Below are 15901 nucleotides of genomic sequence, written 5' to 3'. Positions count from 1 at the left end.
TTTGTGCGAGTAGATATGTACAGAGTTAATGCAAAGGCACAATCAGACACGAAATTGCTTCTCAACCTGTCTGCAGCAGTGACTCATGGAGCAGTCGACCTCACTCTTAGCTAATTTGTGTCTGTGTTGACTGCTGTCTGGAGGAGAAACACATAAGCGCAAATAACTACAAATGTTATGATCCAATTGTCAAGATGGCACAAGTAACACGAGGCAAAAATTCTCTCTGCTCTCTGTGTGAACACACCTAAGGCAATCTGAATCCAGCAAGGGAATAGCGGAGTCTGCCACTATTCTCTGAACTGGAAAAAGAAAAAATATCATTCTTACACTCAGTCAAAGCTCTCTTCATCTACATCAACACAACGATGTACCTTCAGGGACTTTGCCCAAGCAAATAACCTTTTACATCGAGAACACCAGTATGGTTTCTCTCCAGTGTGGAAACGCAGGTGTTGACTGTAACTACTTAAATGAGCATATCTCTTCCCACATTGTTCACATTGATATGGTTTCTCACCAGTGTGAGTACGCAGGTGTCTGTTGTAATCACCAGACACAGCAAAGTGTTTTTCACAGTGCTCACACTGGTATCGCTTCTCTCCAGTGTGGACTAGCAGATGTCGCTTGTAGTGACTGGTGCGACTAAATCTCTTCCCACATATTTCACATGGATATGGCTTCTCTCCAGTGTGGACACGCAGGTGTTTCTTGTAAGCACCTAAAAGACGGAAACTCTTCCCGCATTGTTCACATCGGTGTGGCTTCTCTCCAGTGTGGATGCGCAGATGTGCCTTGTAGTTTTTTAAGTGACTGAAACCCTGTTGACAGTGATCACATTGGTATGGTTTCTCTCCAGTGTGGATACGCTGGTGGTCCTTGTAACTACTTAACAAACTAAAACAGTTTCCACATTGGTCACACTGGTATGGTTTCTCTCCAGTGTGGACACGCAGATGTCTCTTGTAATGACTTATGTAACTGAAACTCTTCCCACATTGTTCACATTGGTGTGGTTTCTCTCCAGTGTGGACATGAAGGTGTTTTTTGTAATCAGTTAAGAAACGGTAACTCTTCCCACATTCTTCACATTGGTGTGGCTTCTCTCCAGTGTGGACACGCTCATGTGTCTTGTAATGACTTAGGCGACTAAAACACTTTTGACAATGGTCACACTGGTATGGCTTCTCTCCGGTGTGGACACGCAGGTGGTCCTTGTAACCACTTAATAACCTGAAGCTCTTTTCACATTGGTCACACTGGTATGGTTTCTCTACAGTGTGGACTTGCAGATATGTGGACTTGAAAATATCCAAATGATTGAAAGTCTTTTCACAGTTGTCACACTGGTATGGTCCAGTATAGCTACAATGATGTTCTGTGGATGAACTCTGGTTGCTGAAATGTGTCCCACACTGGTCGCAGCAGTATCCTGTTTCTTCAGTGTGGGTAAGCAAGTGTAGCTCATACGCATTTAGCTGGCTGAAGCTGCTGCCACATTGCTCACACTGGTAGTTTCTCTGCAGTGTCAGTAAGTCCATGCCTCCTCTGACAACCAAACCAAGAGATTTCCAACTCTTTGGACATGGATCGTGTCTGCATCTGTTTGTTTCAGCTGAGAAAAGCACAGAGAGAGAGAAATTTAGATCTGAGTATAGGAGTTACATCACAAATGTTCACATCCTTACATACTGACCAATACATTGAAAGAGCTTAAATAATGGCAGGGGCGACTGCACATGATCTGCATCCACTTCAGTTTGCTGTTGATGGCATTTGTTAGCAATACAGGCTCAACAACATCATCTTTGTTTATCTGGTGCCTGTTTTTATAGATTCAGTGTTATGTACTGTATATTTTGCAGCACTGTTGTTCATGTTAGCTCACTGGAAATACTCTGCTACACTAAACAGAGCAAGGCCTTAAATAGTATTACTGTTAACACCTGTGTTTATCTTTCAATTTCATGTTAATATGGCTGTTATGAAAAAAGTCTGCAGCTAGTAGTGACTGTAGAAAGCAGACTTCAATACTGGATCATTACTTCTGATCCCAGTGTTGGAAATATAGATTTCTTCTTTCTTAAACATCAGTTCCTTACTTGAATTAACTTGAATGAAGTTTTTTATGTCATAGTGTCACTTCAATTAATGACAAATATTTTATGAAATAAAATTTCATAATAAGTTGAGTGTCATATGTTCTTCAGTTACTTCACAAACTGTTGGTTCATTCATACATTTTACACACTTTATTCATACTGTTATTTATTTCATAATGTCTGAACATATATATGTTCATATTGCAGAGCTAACACATTGGCAGCCTAGCATAAAACATCCGATGTAACATCTGTAATATCAAAAAATGCTTCGATTCGGCTCCTGTGACTCTTCAGGCTAACGGACTATTTGAATGGACAGAGTATGAACACAGCTGAGTGACACGGCTGAGAGGTAAACAAAGCCTCCTCTCGCTCCAAACAGTAACACACAGTAGCAGCCTAGCTTAACACATGTCAGCAAACACAACACAAAGTTAGCAGCATGACAGAACACACAGTATACTGTTGTCCTGACACGCTTTAAAGCCGGTGTGCTAATATGAAGTATGAAGTTAAAAACAGACGAAAAGAGAGCAGCGGTTACCTCTCTTCTCTGTCCTCTACTACTGTCCGGTGTTCTTCTTCTCTGGCTGCAGTGCCAGCTGCAGGATGAGGGTCACGTGACAGACGGAACCAACTGAAAGCGTTTTTTTTTTTTTTTTTTTTAAATCTTATCTTTATTGTAAATCAAGTCCAACATTTGAATACAAATGCAATATTTTAGCTAAACAAATACTGACCAGAACATAATAGAAAAAAAAAAAAGAAAAAGAAAAACTTCAAATAACTGAATCTTAATATGAGGCTTCACAGTCATGTGGAACAGGTGATAAACAATGTGGGCCAAGGGTTTTCAAAGTCTGACACGCTCAACAACTGAGCAAATATAGCCTGATATTGGTGCTTTATGTAACTTCGGACTTAATCAAATAGATGAAAAGGGCATACGTTTCTGAATATGGGAAAGTGAAAAAAAAAAAAAGTAGAATTCCCCAATATTGTATCTTTGAACTATCTTGTTAACCAGATCAAACACATTTAGGCTAACGTTTAGGCCGGTGATTTCCACTGGTGGGCCGTGAAGACCTCACAGGTAGACCTAGACAGGTCATGAGGTCATTTTTTAAGTAATCAAAACTTGTAAAACAAAGCTGTGGAATTTTAATTACATGTTATTCTTCATTTATCTGGCCTTGTTTAACAGGTGTATCTCCTCATTGGTACAATCAGTCACGTATGTTGATCAGAGTTGTGATTAAAGGTATAGATGGACTGCAGAAGATTTTCAGATTTCAATTTGGGCCATGATATTCTTAATTTTGGGAATGGCTGATTTATGCTATTCTATGTTATCTGCTTTTGATTACTGATGTAAAAATAATATATGTGTTATTTAATGACATTGTCAAAAAATAGAAATCTTACCAGTGCTTGAACAGTATTTCTGCCTTTTTTAAACCAGGAAGTGAGACAGGGGTCCTTAGGTGGAAATCTGGGGCACAATTTTAAAACAAGGATGATTAATAGCACATTTTTAAACTTAAGTTATCAGTGGGTATGGTCAGTTTTAGCTTTTGACTCATTTTTGAATTGTTTGAAGCTGTGAATTCTTGTTGGAATTAGAGTGACCTCCGTGTTTCTAAATTCACTGCAGCCTGCCCTCCCGTTGCCCTCTTGTCCTCCCTCGTGTCCCCACCCTTTCGCTCTACACCAGCCACCAGCCTGGACTGACCAGATACATGATATGCCTGCTTTGCGTAATGATTGATGGCTCATTAGCACCTTCACTGCAAAGACACCAGCAATGTTTGTCTCAGTGACAGGGCAATTTTTACACCACCTAATCTGACTAATCTATGCCAAACTATTCTTGAGCTGATTTATGATTTGCATTTCTTCCTTGGAAATAATTTATAGTCGTAAATAGTTGGTTATCCTGGTATTTAAGCTCTGGTAGCAGATGATATGAGATCAGCTAATATCCTCCTGTGTTAGGCGATTAAAATTCTCTTCCATCTAATCCCCATCTTTTCCCATCTGCCTCTCTCTCCCTCTTCCGTCTCACTTTCTGTTTTGTGGAGTCTGTCTGCCTGTCTGAAGTTTTATCTCAGCTGCTGCTGGCGGGGGGAGTTATTTTGAGAAGTGGACAAAGAGGAATGGGATGGTTGGAATACCAGCAGGGACACACACCATCATGCACCCATCCGGATGCGTGCACATGCAGTCGCACACATGAGCATGCACTTGCACACATACTTGCTGGATGAGGGGCAGACTTATAATTATGATATGTTCAGCTGATCTCTGCAATCCTGCTTGATAAATGAGCACAGTTAAGTGAGGAGATTAACATGAATTCTTGGCCACTGGTTACTGTGTCCTAACTCTGTGACAACATTTACTGTGTAAAAATCTTCTTTATATGCCAAATAGTAAAATGTATTGAGGAAAACTTAAATTGTGATCTTGTTCTAAAAAAAAACCAAAAAACTTCCTTCCTCACTCTAAGACATATCCCGTGTCTTCCTGGAAGTTACAGCAACTAGTAACAGACAGCAAGAAACACATAATTACCTTGAATAAATTACAGATTTCTCTGCATTTGAACATTTTTGGAAACTTCAGAGATAATGTCAGTACACAGTTTCACATTTTTAGACATATTAATGAGGAAATGTTACATATTATAGCTTTAAAATACATTTGTAGCTCAAAGAAAGACATTACGTGTTACATAAATTGCTAACATATGGGTTCCCAGACTTTCCCATAGGCCATCAACTGCATTAGCTTAAGCCCCTTTTTTTGCGAGATGTTTTGGCCTCTGCTAGGTGCTTTTGTTTCAAGTCACACTGAACTCCAACATGGCTGCCTTCAAGTAGTTGCAAGTTTTTGGGAGGAAAATCTCTGCTAATATTGAAAAAAGTTACAGTGAGAATAATAGTTAAATTGTTACTAATATTTCAATATGTATATTTTCTTTAGTAAAACATGTTGTACCTTATGTTATAATAAAATCATGTTGAAAATGTTTGTATCAAATATGATACAATACATTGATTGCTCTATCATTATTCTGTTGAGTTTCATGATGCATTCTGCAAAATTCCGCCACAATCACAAATTCACTGTAAAACAAGCTAATTTAAGACTCAAATGTCATTTTAAGATACATTTAGAGTGGAAATTTATATATTTATATGTACTTTTCACATGTGTAATCTGCCAAACAAATTAAAACGTGCCAGAATAGAACAATAAAAGCATAATTTTCTGGCAATTATTGTCAGGGTTAAAGTATTTTTAAATTTGAGTCCACCACTGATGCTGCATCATACACGGTGCTGTTGGTCTGCTTGTCAAGAACCTGTCCTTTTTTGTGAGTTAGCACCAAATTACATGAGCAGAGCAGTTTCATGGCAGGTGGCAGTCCAGGTCAACACTGACAGTTTATAACATGATGAATGAAGTCTTGACCGGCAGGCAATTAGAAAGATGGGCACAGCAAATAACATTTTAATATATTATATATTTTATAATAATTCACATAATAATAATTCAGATTTACATTTTAAACCTACTACTCTACTTGGCGAAAACATAAATTATTAGTTGTCATTAGTTTTATTTAGAACATGAGGTAGCGGTGGACTTCACCCCCCCTTGTGGCTGAAGTGAGTATTACAACAACAAACACTTCAGCTGTTACCCTGGAAGCGACTAACAGGGATACAATTAAACAAATAAACAAGTACAAAGAACAGTTTGTAATATGACAGTGTGAAAAGAGGGTGTGATTTGAAAGGCAGGAAATTACAGATCAAGCTTGCCTCAGCTGTCCGACAACACGTCCAATAATATATCCGCTCAGTACAAAGGTGTTTACTGTCACATCGTTCCATTATACACCACTGGAAATACTCTGCTGTTTCTCTCATTCATTATCATCTGGTATTAATAGCTGGGTCTTGGATGCTCTCAAACAGGATGTTGTGTTGAATCATTCAAACATATGCAGCTTTTCCACACCTGAGTCACACTGCTGGATTCACACAAAGGTTTAAATGAATGATAACAGATGGATGATTAGAACAAAGTGGCTGGAAATAGAAGGGGAGAGATAAAAAGTAAGGTGTGAAGGAAGGAAGGAAGGAGGTTAAATCAGCAGCCGGGCGATGTGTGATGTGGCTTGCTCTTTTAAATCTGAACATACTGCGGCCCTTTTTCAACTGAGGCTGCAAGTATGTATGAAGAAGGAGACCAGCACAGTTAGTCTGAATATTAGGAACTTGGTGAATCAAGATAAACAGCTGGTTATGCTAATTCTCCAGTCAGGTGACATTAAACCATTGCAGAAGAAGACAGTGTGGTGCTCTGGGGAAAATTCTCATTTGATTCATACATCCACGTGATGGGAATATGCCAGTTCTATTTGTTTCATGTATTAATTTGATGTAGGTTACAGCGTCTTCATTCAACACTAATCTGAAATTCATTTTGCCATCATTTTTTAATCTTTTCAGTGACAAGGGAGCATTTAAATCACAGGTTTCATGCCTATTCATGATTTATTCATCTATTTCCCTTGCACTTAGTGGCATTTTGTTCTTATCAATACCCCAAGCTTTCTACCTCAGCCAAGCATAAAAACTTTTTTATGATATATATATTTTAAAATTTCCCATGGTGTTTCCTCTCCAGGTTTGCGTGTGCATGTTGAAAAACACACTCTGGATATTATTGTGAAATAATTCTGGAAAACTGAATCATAGACTAATATTTCAGCATGAAAATAAACATGTAAAACTAGAATTTCTGTCATTTTATTTATTTCATTAAAGGGGCATTCCAGCAATTTAATGGTGTTCTTCATAAAGTGATTAAAAAGAATCACTTGGAGTCAGGCCATAACAACACTGGATCATACACTTGCCATAATGCAGCTTTATGGAATAACAATAGAGGACTAACATTACAGTTACAAGCACATTAATGACATGTGTCACCACATCTAGGCTGTTAGACATTCAGCAACCTGAAGTCTGAAAAGACCAAACAATTAAACAAGAAACCACTAGATGGCAACAACTCACCACCTAAGTTCCCAGGCTTTCTATTCAGGTAATAGTTTGTCATCATTTCATATATTACTAATATTAGTTGTATTAATGCAGAAATATTAAAGTGTTGTTACACATTGTTTCTCTTATTTTACACTTCACCTTTGATAGTTCTCCTTTTTTATTGTAATATTTAAGTTTAGACTGTATACTTCCTGTCATGGTACTGGAATTTGCGATTCACAGTGTTGCTGAATGTGTAGAGAAGTGATATACTGTATGTAACACAATGCTATATAGCTTCTAATGATTGCATTTAAATGTAAGTCAGTATTATTCTCTTCACTTTGGCCTATAATTAGCTCTGACTCTGCTTATACAGACCTGAGACTTTTCTTTACAGTTTGCTTTCCATGTACACATTGCTGCACTTCTTTTAAAACGTTGTATTTTCCTTGATTTTTTGCATTCTTTATACTCCTATATTTTATTATCATTATTTTATTATTATATATATATATATATATTTTCCTTCTTATGCTATGCATTGTATTGTATCCTTATTTTTATCCTACTTTTACTTCAGTATTCACATTTTACATTTTGGCTGCTTATATGAGTATGTCTTTATCAATTTTAGACTGATCAGAAAGTTACAGAGAGATTAAATAAAGACATTAAGACAATCAGGACAGAAGCTAAATGATGTAAGGTCATTTCGGCATGACGGAAATTAAATGTCACATCATTTTTTGGAAGTGTTTGTACTACTACATGCTAGTTTGGAATGAATAAAGCTATGTTACGTTCACTGGTTTCCTATAGTTTGTCTGTTATGACGTCAGGACCATCGTCATGGGAATAGCTATAGGAATGCTTGTTACTCAGTTCACATTGTTTTTTGTCCTCTCCTCTAGCGCCGTTCATTCACTCACTCACGCACGGCATTCATGTTATCCCTCTTTTCGTGAACTGTAAAACATCAGCACACACTTATAAAAAGGGTTTTTAGATTGTGAAAACAGTTGTTGGCCAGATTCCTTTTTCCACACACCAAAAAACACTCATTATTTACCCTTCACACAGACAGACTTTGCCACTCAAAAAAACAATCAACCTCTGTCCTCAGGAGTTATATTTAGTTTGTGTGTATTAATTGTAGTTTAATATAGAAAATCAAATCAAAAAGATTGAATATGATCAACAGTTGGATTTATTTGGCACTTCATTAGATCTTTTGGTTGAGAAGTACAGTATAAAGTGACTGGAATGTTAGGAATGTGTACATAAAGGACAAAGCCGTCACACATGCTGTTGATATTCAGTACATTGTGTCACATTGCATGTAAAGTCAGGTTTCCAGGGGCGATGGCGCAGCTAGGAGGTATCCTGGACTGTTTGTGGGGAAGGATCCGGAATCAGGCTGTTTGCTCTGTAAGGCCTGTTGTCTTTCCAGTAAAAACATTCCCACACCGGCCCGGGGGCAAGCAGAGCACGCTGAGGGCCAGCAATTTACCACAAGCGGGGCGGATACGGAGCATCCTGCATCCTGGATGCTCGCTGCTGCTAAACCTCAGCCATGGAGACCCAACATGGGATTACAGGAGCTCTCAAGGCCCCACACTGCCTCCCATTCCCCCCAGCCAGGTTACATGTGTTGTTTGATTTGGTGTGGGACACTAAGATTAACATGTGTATGAGTTGGGTAATAAATTTGTTTTTCTTAATTTGCTGCAGAGGGAAAGATTGAAGAGAGACAGGTCACACATGCATGACAAAAAGTTACTTTAAATAGTTAATTTGTCAGATTTTATATTGGACATTCTTGAGAACTGGGACAAAATCGTATTTTGAAGGGGTTTTGATTTTCAATTATACTAGATATATATATATATATATATATATACACACATATATAATATTCTTTTTTTTCTGGCACAGGAGAATTTTTTGAGAAATTAAAAAATGAAAGCAAAAACATTTCATAAATTACACTACACAATTATATTTAATATATAGAACTCCTTAAAGAATACTTTTTAAACAAAAAAATATTAGAGTATTGGTATTAATACTTTTTGTCGTGGAAGATCATAATTCTTCCCAGTTCTTAAGAATGGTTGATATTAAAAAAGGATTTCAAGTTATATATGAACAACTATGACAGGCTTCCTTTTTTAAAAAAAAGTTCACACAATATCAACATTTCCATTTTAAAATGTTCTTCTTTATTTTATTTTTTAATCTTAGAAAATTTGAATATTACAAAGAATTCTAATCAGGTTGCCACATTGTTGAACATTACTAAGAATAAATCTGATTATATGCACTTGAAGTGATTGTTTATCATCTTGTCCAATTTATTTTAAAATTATATTTGTGTTAAAATATTTTTGGGAAACTCAAAAAACACCTCTAGACTCCTACATAAGAGCCATTATAAAAGAATGGCTTGTCTGTCACACAGTGACCTACGACCTCAGGTGTCCACCTCTGGATCTTGGGGTTGCCGTTCTTGCCCGGTCGGACGATGACGGTGCTTCTGGATGCCACCGAAGGGTCTTCATCAAAGAAATTGAAGGGTCGGAGGAAGAAGCCCACTGCGTTGCCGGGCGTTGCCGTGTTGGGGATGTCTTCTGAGTGAGGCACATGGAGGAAGCCCACCGTCACCCAGGCGACCAGGTCCTGCACACAGGAGAGTAAACACTGCATTAGATTGATTAGATTTTTAGAGTCAGACACACAACAGGTAGTTTTTATCTACTTGAAAGTGCAAACAGATGAAAATGTCAGCATTTGTGAGTCACCATGATGGTAAGTGAGCAAAGCTGATGAACAGGTTGTTTTTGGAAAAGCAAACTCAAACTACTGACGTAATCTCTCAGATTAACCACCCCCCCCCCCAAAGGTAAACCAGAGTCCATTTGAAACATCACAAAGGATTCTGTCCATTAGTGGTCTGTTCTTGCACCAATAAAAAATGGACTGTGCATGTAATTTTGCTTTAATCATCACTCTAACATCACGTCAAATCTCAAACACCATCTCACAAAAATGATTTACTCTAGTTAGTGATCATAAAATGATGCTAAGTCAGTTGTTTTGACTTTCATATGCACTGTGTGCAAAACAGCTGGCTGTCATCCCACAAGCATATTGTGATAAATGGTCACATACAGGGAATGTAGATGTGTCAAGATTGATATTCAGTACTGTACCTGGTTGACTATGTTTTCATTGTTGCGGATATAGTCCTCAAAAGACACAACAGGTTCCCAGGGGTCATTCTGGGTGTACATGCTGCTGCTGGTGGCTTCACTGTCTTTATGACGGGTCACAGCCAGAGGATACCTGCAGAGAGACAGTTTTTTATTTTAACTGCGTCTCTGTTAGTCATTTCAAAGGTGGACTGCTGTTGTTTTAATTTTGTCCAAAAATGTTCTGTCAAATACAGCTCAATGGAACCAGACCATTTATAACCCCACTGCATCAAATATGGCAGCTTGATCGGCGCACCTAAGCTGAAAAGTATGATGGTGTAAATACCCCTGAAGCATCATTTTTGGAGGAGCCGCTCTGGCATTTGGTTTTAATGTGTGTGTGTGTAGAGATAGAAAGTCTGCGTATGGAGGTCTTCATGTTTGTCCTGTTTTTCCCATCCTGTTCCATTCCATTCTGTTCTGTTCCATTAAGTTACAAAGTTAGTAGGTCTTTTTCATATTTTTCAACAATTAAAATTTGTAAAACCCACAGCCAGACATGAAGGATGTCCAATGGCATTGATTTATGAAAAAAAGTGTCAAAATATGGAGAGACAATGTCACCCAACAGCAAAGATAAGTACTTATTTAATTAAAAACCACAATCTTTTCCTAAACATACCCAAGTACATGCCCAAGTGGTTTTATTTTGAAAGTCTACATGGATGTTGCATATTTATCATTCTTTATTTCCACCATAGAAAGAAAATAGTTCCTGCATGAAACTGCTCACAACAAGGTCTACGGATTATCTGGAGTAAACAAGTCATGTTTTCTGGAAAGAGACACTGCTGTTGAGTTTATCAAATGTTTGTTTTTGGTGCTTTGAGTAACACAAGCCAAGTGCCAACTAGTTTAATTCAAGAGAAGGCTGAGATCTCTACACTCATCAGCTGATATCTCCAAAACTCTGGAACTCACACCAAAACAATCTAGATAGAAAAAAATACTACACAGACACAGGAAAGACTATGCATTGTTGATTCTGGGGTGAACTGTCCAATGGTAACAGTCAACTACTGATAGCAAACAACAACAAATAAACAAAGAGGGTACTCTACAAAGTGTTCTCTGACTGTTTGCTGCACCTCTGTTGACTTCCAAACCATAACTCTCATTTCTAACCAAAGTCCCAATCCAGAGATTAACTTCCTCAACCCTACTGATCCTCTGCTGGGTCAATCATTACAAACTGTGTTATCACCACAATTATTTCAGTCTGACAGCTGATGTTTTAAAATGTTTATAACAGCAGCAGAAAATAGTTAGAGTTTAGTATCTAGGCTCTGACCTCATTGCTACCCACAGATTATGTTTACATAGAGATTTGGAGGAGTTCTGAGCAAATATTTATCTCGTCTGAGCCGGCAGGTGGATGCTGGGGTGGTGGTGAGGCTGAAAGAACAGACACAGATACTGATGCAGGGCAGCATTACGTGCCAAGTCTATTTTTGATGAATGCCGTGTCAGTTAGCACAGAGCAGATCGAACGTGCAGGAATTCAGACACAGAAAAGGCAGGGAGAATCTGGTTAATTTTCAAAATAAAAGGCCCCATGCAGACTCACCATCATAAAGACAGACAGAAAATAAACTATTTAACATAGCGTGCTTATCCATGGTAGAAGCACAAAGAGCAAGGAGGGAGGACCTCATCAACAAAATCCGAGCAAGTAAACATAATAAGGTGGGCAAAATGCTTCTGAAACGCTGCTGGTGGGGCCTGCAGCCATGTGGAGGACAGATCAGGGCCGTGGTGCAAATGTGCCATGCTTGGTGGAATCAACTGGTAATACCGTCAGACTGAACGTGGGCAGGGGGTGTGTAAAATGAAATCTGGAATGGTTGCACTCATAAAAAATGCAAATATTTATACCTACTACATAGTTTTCTCACAACATAAGCAGAAAAAAACATATTACCTTGACCAACTGATGCCATTTTCCTCTCTCCAGCCTTTTGGAAGCACACTGTTGGCATGTGAGTTGAACTGAATACGGTAGCCTCTCTGGTGCCCCCATTTATTTTTCTCATTGGGGTTGTAAAAGTGCACATAGCGCGGGAACTTTTTGCCGAAGCGGAAAGCGGCAGATCGCTCGTTCTCGTGCTCTGTCCTGTGGAGTCTGGACTGGACAACGAAATTCTTTGGGCTCCAGGGATTTGTGAAGTTGACAAATTTCAGATCCATTGACTCAAAGCTGTTCTCTCGTCCTGTTTCACAGCAAAAACAAAGAGTTATAAGGAAAGGTTAGATGTCTAGGTATAAGCAGCCTGTTGAGACACATATACTGTACTATATTCTATACATATGTTTAGTTTTGCAACAGAGATCTCCATTACTATCTTTCACTCTTATCTTGGCTGAATGCCCTTTAAACGTAGTAGAAGTGACAGGATTTACAACATTAAGTTATTGAGTTATGCATGGCACAGATAGCCTTGATCACACATTTCATCATAACAGTTGCACCGAATTGATAGGCAACGACTGACTCTGTCTTTATGGCAGGGTAAAGTCCAGACAACCATTTTTATCTAGACTGGCATCAATAAAAGACTCTTTGTTTCTTTGTGCCCTCTAATTTTACTACGTTCTATTCAAAACACTTTGAATTGCATTGCTGTTCAAAGGTGCTATACAAATGACAGTGCTGTGCCGTCAAATTACATATTAATATAAACAAAATATATTAAGATTGGTGTAAGGGGAATAATTAGTCTTGTGGTTATGGCAAATAAACTGTAGTTACTTACATCACAAGAAGGTTATGTTTTCATTGTCAGTTGTTTGTTTGTCTGTCTGTCTGCTGGACTATGGAAAAACTACTTGTCCAATTTTCATAAAAGTGTGGAAGAGTGCTCCATGGGTCAAAGAAGAACTCATTTAATTCTGGACGGAATCTGAATCACCATGTGGTGACTTGAATTATATTTAACTTTTGTTTTTGACATTGCCGGAGGTCTGCGGTCTCAAAATGCCTTTCTTCTTAAGGCATGGTTAGGCTTAGGCAACCAAAACACTGTGGTTATTGACAGGATATGAAGCTGCCTCACATGAATTACACCCTTACTTTCCACCTTGCTATACAATGAGCTGTGTTGTCTGCTGATGTTGAATTTTGCCCTTTTTTTAAGTAGGCGATCTGTTTCACTGCTTTAATACCTAAAATTAGGTGATTGTACGATCATACTCACCAGCAATATCCAGGTCTACTTTATAATGGATGAGGTGTGTGTGCAGGTTACCCAGCACATAGTCGTACACCTTGGTACCATAGTTAAGTCCATTCGGTGTAAAGAAAGTAGCATGGATGTATCCAGTTGCACTGACTTTTACCTCCACCACTCCATTCTGATAGAAGAGAAAGTCCCAGATGTAATCATAGTTGTAAACTGTCGAAGTCGTTCGCAGCACCAGCACGGTGTTTTCAAGCCCTCCATAGAAGTTGTAACCCCCCTCGAAGTCTGAGTTGAAATGTCTTCTAAGAGGGGTAGCAGTGGTCATCTCAAAAATACAGAGGGCATTTTTGTGGTGCACAGGTTTGTCTGTGTCATAGTAGTGGTAAAGGTCAACAAAGGTGGCGATTTCTGGACAGTCAATTCCAGGCGCCAGCTCATAGGTTGAGGTGCCCATCGCCCAGCCAGCATCAATGTACTTTGTTTGCATGGCAGCAGGTGTATCACCAGCATAGAAGGCAATTGCTTCTTGGAGGCTGATCTCATAGGCAATCCTTTCTCCATTAAAACGGAGGTCAAAGACCTGAAGCCCAGCTGATGAGCGGACTCGGTAGGCGAAAGACCATCCAGCGTATTCGACAAAATTGCGATCAATGTGATAGCGATGGCCCTGAGGCTCCACAAGCTTCGGTCCATGGACATTAGAAGGAGTGTTGCTATGACCCCGGGGGATGTAGGTGGAGTAGAAGTCATTGTCATCATGATCAGGCAGTTTGACCTTTTCCACACCTCCGTTTTCATAACTTTCTACCAGTTCCTCAACGCTGTCAAAGTACATGCTGTTGTACCACACTTTCTCTACAGTCCACTTTTCTGGATCCAGGTCCTGGTGGTTGACCAATACCTCAAACCCAACTGGGTGGATGAAGTAACCCTCCACGAACTTCTGCAGCATGATCCAGGTCCTCCTCTCACCTGGACCCACCCCACGGGGGGCTATGTCTGAGAACGTCAGGCAGCGGTCAGAGCAGTTTGCAAAGGAAAATCCTCCTGTGGTCTCAAACAGGAGCTTGTGAGCTGTAGTTGTGATCTTGTTAAGGACGTTAGTGATATGGTAATACTCTACATTAGTAATAGGCCTGGACTCAAACTGAATAGGCCTGTCCCCCTTAAATGTCTTGACTTTGTGGGACTTTGGGGAAGGCAGAGGACTCACAATGTACTCAGTAATGTTGGGCTTGGTCTGGTTCCCAAACTGGATAACCACACGGGCTTCACGTGGGGGTTTGGCCTGTCCGCGGTCCAGAGCTCTCAGGGCTTCATGCTTCCTCGGCAGATGGAGTTCGATCAGTAAGATGCTGTTCTTCTTCAGAGCCTTGCTACGAGCATTAGTGAGCTCCAACTCTGGAATACCGTGCATGTAGGCTCGGATGGCTTTCAGCTCACGGACTGTGAGGTCGGCAAACATGGGAGCACCATGATGAGCCCAGTCTCTCGATCTGGAAGCGCTACAACCAGCCAAGCAAACCAGCAGGGGTAGACAGAGAAGCCTCATGGCTGTAATATGAGAAAAAATGATCAAGCATGAATTTTGTGAATGCAGGAGAAAAAATTAATTTGTATTATGCATTTTCTGCAAAATCTTGTATTCAGCAGTTTGAAGAAGGGTGTTTCAGAGATAAGAAAGTTTCTTCTCATCCATATTCTAGTCAGACTCTCTTCATCTCAGCTATTTTATACCCTGTTTCTTAGATTTAATCTCTTCTACAGAATCAAAAAAACAGCAATGTCTGTACTTGGCTCCCTTTCCTTCCTCTTCTTCTCTTCACAGCTGGAAAAGCAATGCCTCCTCCTCATACTCTATTTGCTTTTATTCTATCAGTCTCTCCTCAGCTTCCCCACAGTAACACAAGCAGTGTGTATGAGCCTCTGCTATAACACACACATGGTCAACATTGCTCTCTATCTTCCTGCACTGTTTGTCCTGCACACTTACGAGATAAACTGGACTCTTATGTCAGTGTCAAAATTGCCACCAAGTCCTGTACTAAATTTACTACACTGTTCAGAATTAATTAGATTCTATAACTCGCTTATATAATAGCATTTATGCAATAATGTTGTGATACATGATGTACTGACTTTGAAGCTGTGCCATGCTTCCTTAAGAAACACAAGCAGCAAGGTTTCAGGGACAAAGAAAAAGACCAAGCCACTGTACCTGTGGTCGTCCTCCTGCTTCAAGCAAAACAAGATTGATCAATCCAGCCCTCCTGCTTCAGCAAGCGAGGAAAAATCTC

General features: G+C 39.4%; 2 protein-coding genes across 2 annotated transcripts; both read right to left on the bottom strand.

Moving 5' to 3' along the window:
* Positions 1-218: 218 nt before the first annotated feature.
* Positions 219-2702, bottom strand: LOC146307230 (uncharacterized). Its single transcript, XM_084747194.1, has 2 exons — positions 2650-2702; positions 219-1615 (listed from the first exon to the last, which is right to left on the bottom strand). Exon 2 carries the CDS (start codon positions 1539-1541, stop codon positions 333-335), a length of 1209 nt encoding a protein of 402 aa, XP_084603320.1. The 5' UTR covers positions 1542-1615; positions 2650-2702; the 3' UTR covers positions 219-332.
* A 6393-nt stretch (positions 2703-9095) lies between these two features.
* Positions 9096-15901, bottom strand: aoc1 (amine oxidase copper containing 1). Its single transcript, XM_084747740.1, has 5 exons — positions 15823-15901; positions 13620-15158; positions 12347-12635; positions 10384-10516; positions 9096-9850 (listed from the first exon to the last, which is right to left on the bottom strand). The coding sequence occupies exons 2-5, from the start codon at positions 15154-15156 to the stop codon at positions 9581-9583; spliced, it is 2229 nt and encodes a 742-aa protein (XP_084603866.1). The 5' UTR covers positions 15157-15158; positions 15823-15901; the 3' UTR covers positions 9096-9580.

This window comes from Lutjanus erythropterus, chromosome 21 (assembly GCF_056507025.1).
Source record: "Lutjanus erythropterus isolate fLutEry1 chromosome 21, fLutEry1.hap2, whole genome shotgun sequence".
Lineage (NCBI taxonomy): Eukaryota > Metazoa > Chordata > Actinopteri > Lutjaniformes > Lutjanidae > Lutjanus > Lutjanus erythropterus.
Note: the sequence above shows the minus strand (reverse complement) of the source record. Positions and strands in the feature narration are given on the sequence as shown.

Excerpts from the sequence above, each read along its gene's own strand:
- LOC146307230 (XM_084747194.1), bottom strand. The coding sequence starts at position 1,541 with ATGGACTTACTGACACTGCAGAGAAACTACCAGTGTGAGCAATGTGGC.
- aoc1 (XM_084747740.1), bottom strand. The coding sequence starts at position 15,156 with ATGAGGCTTCTCTGTCTACCCCTGCTGGTTTGCTTGGCTGGTTGTAGC. Across the intron at positions 12,636-13,619 it reads AGTAGACCTGGATATTGCTG|GACGAGAGAACAGCTTTGAG; the intron begins GTGAGTATGATC and ends GCTGTGAAACAG. Across the intron at positions 9,851-10,383 it reads ATGAAAACATAGTCAACCAG|GACCTGGTCGCCTGGGTGAC; the intron begins GTACAGTACTGA and ends TCCTGTGTGCAG.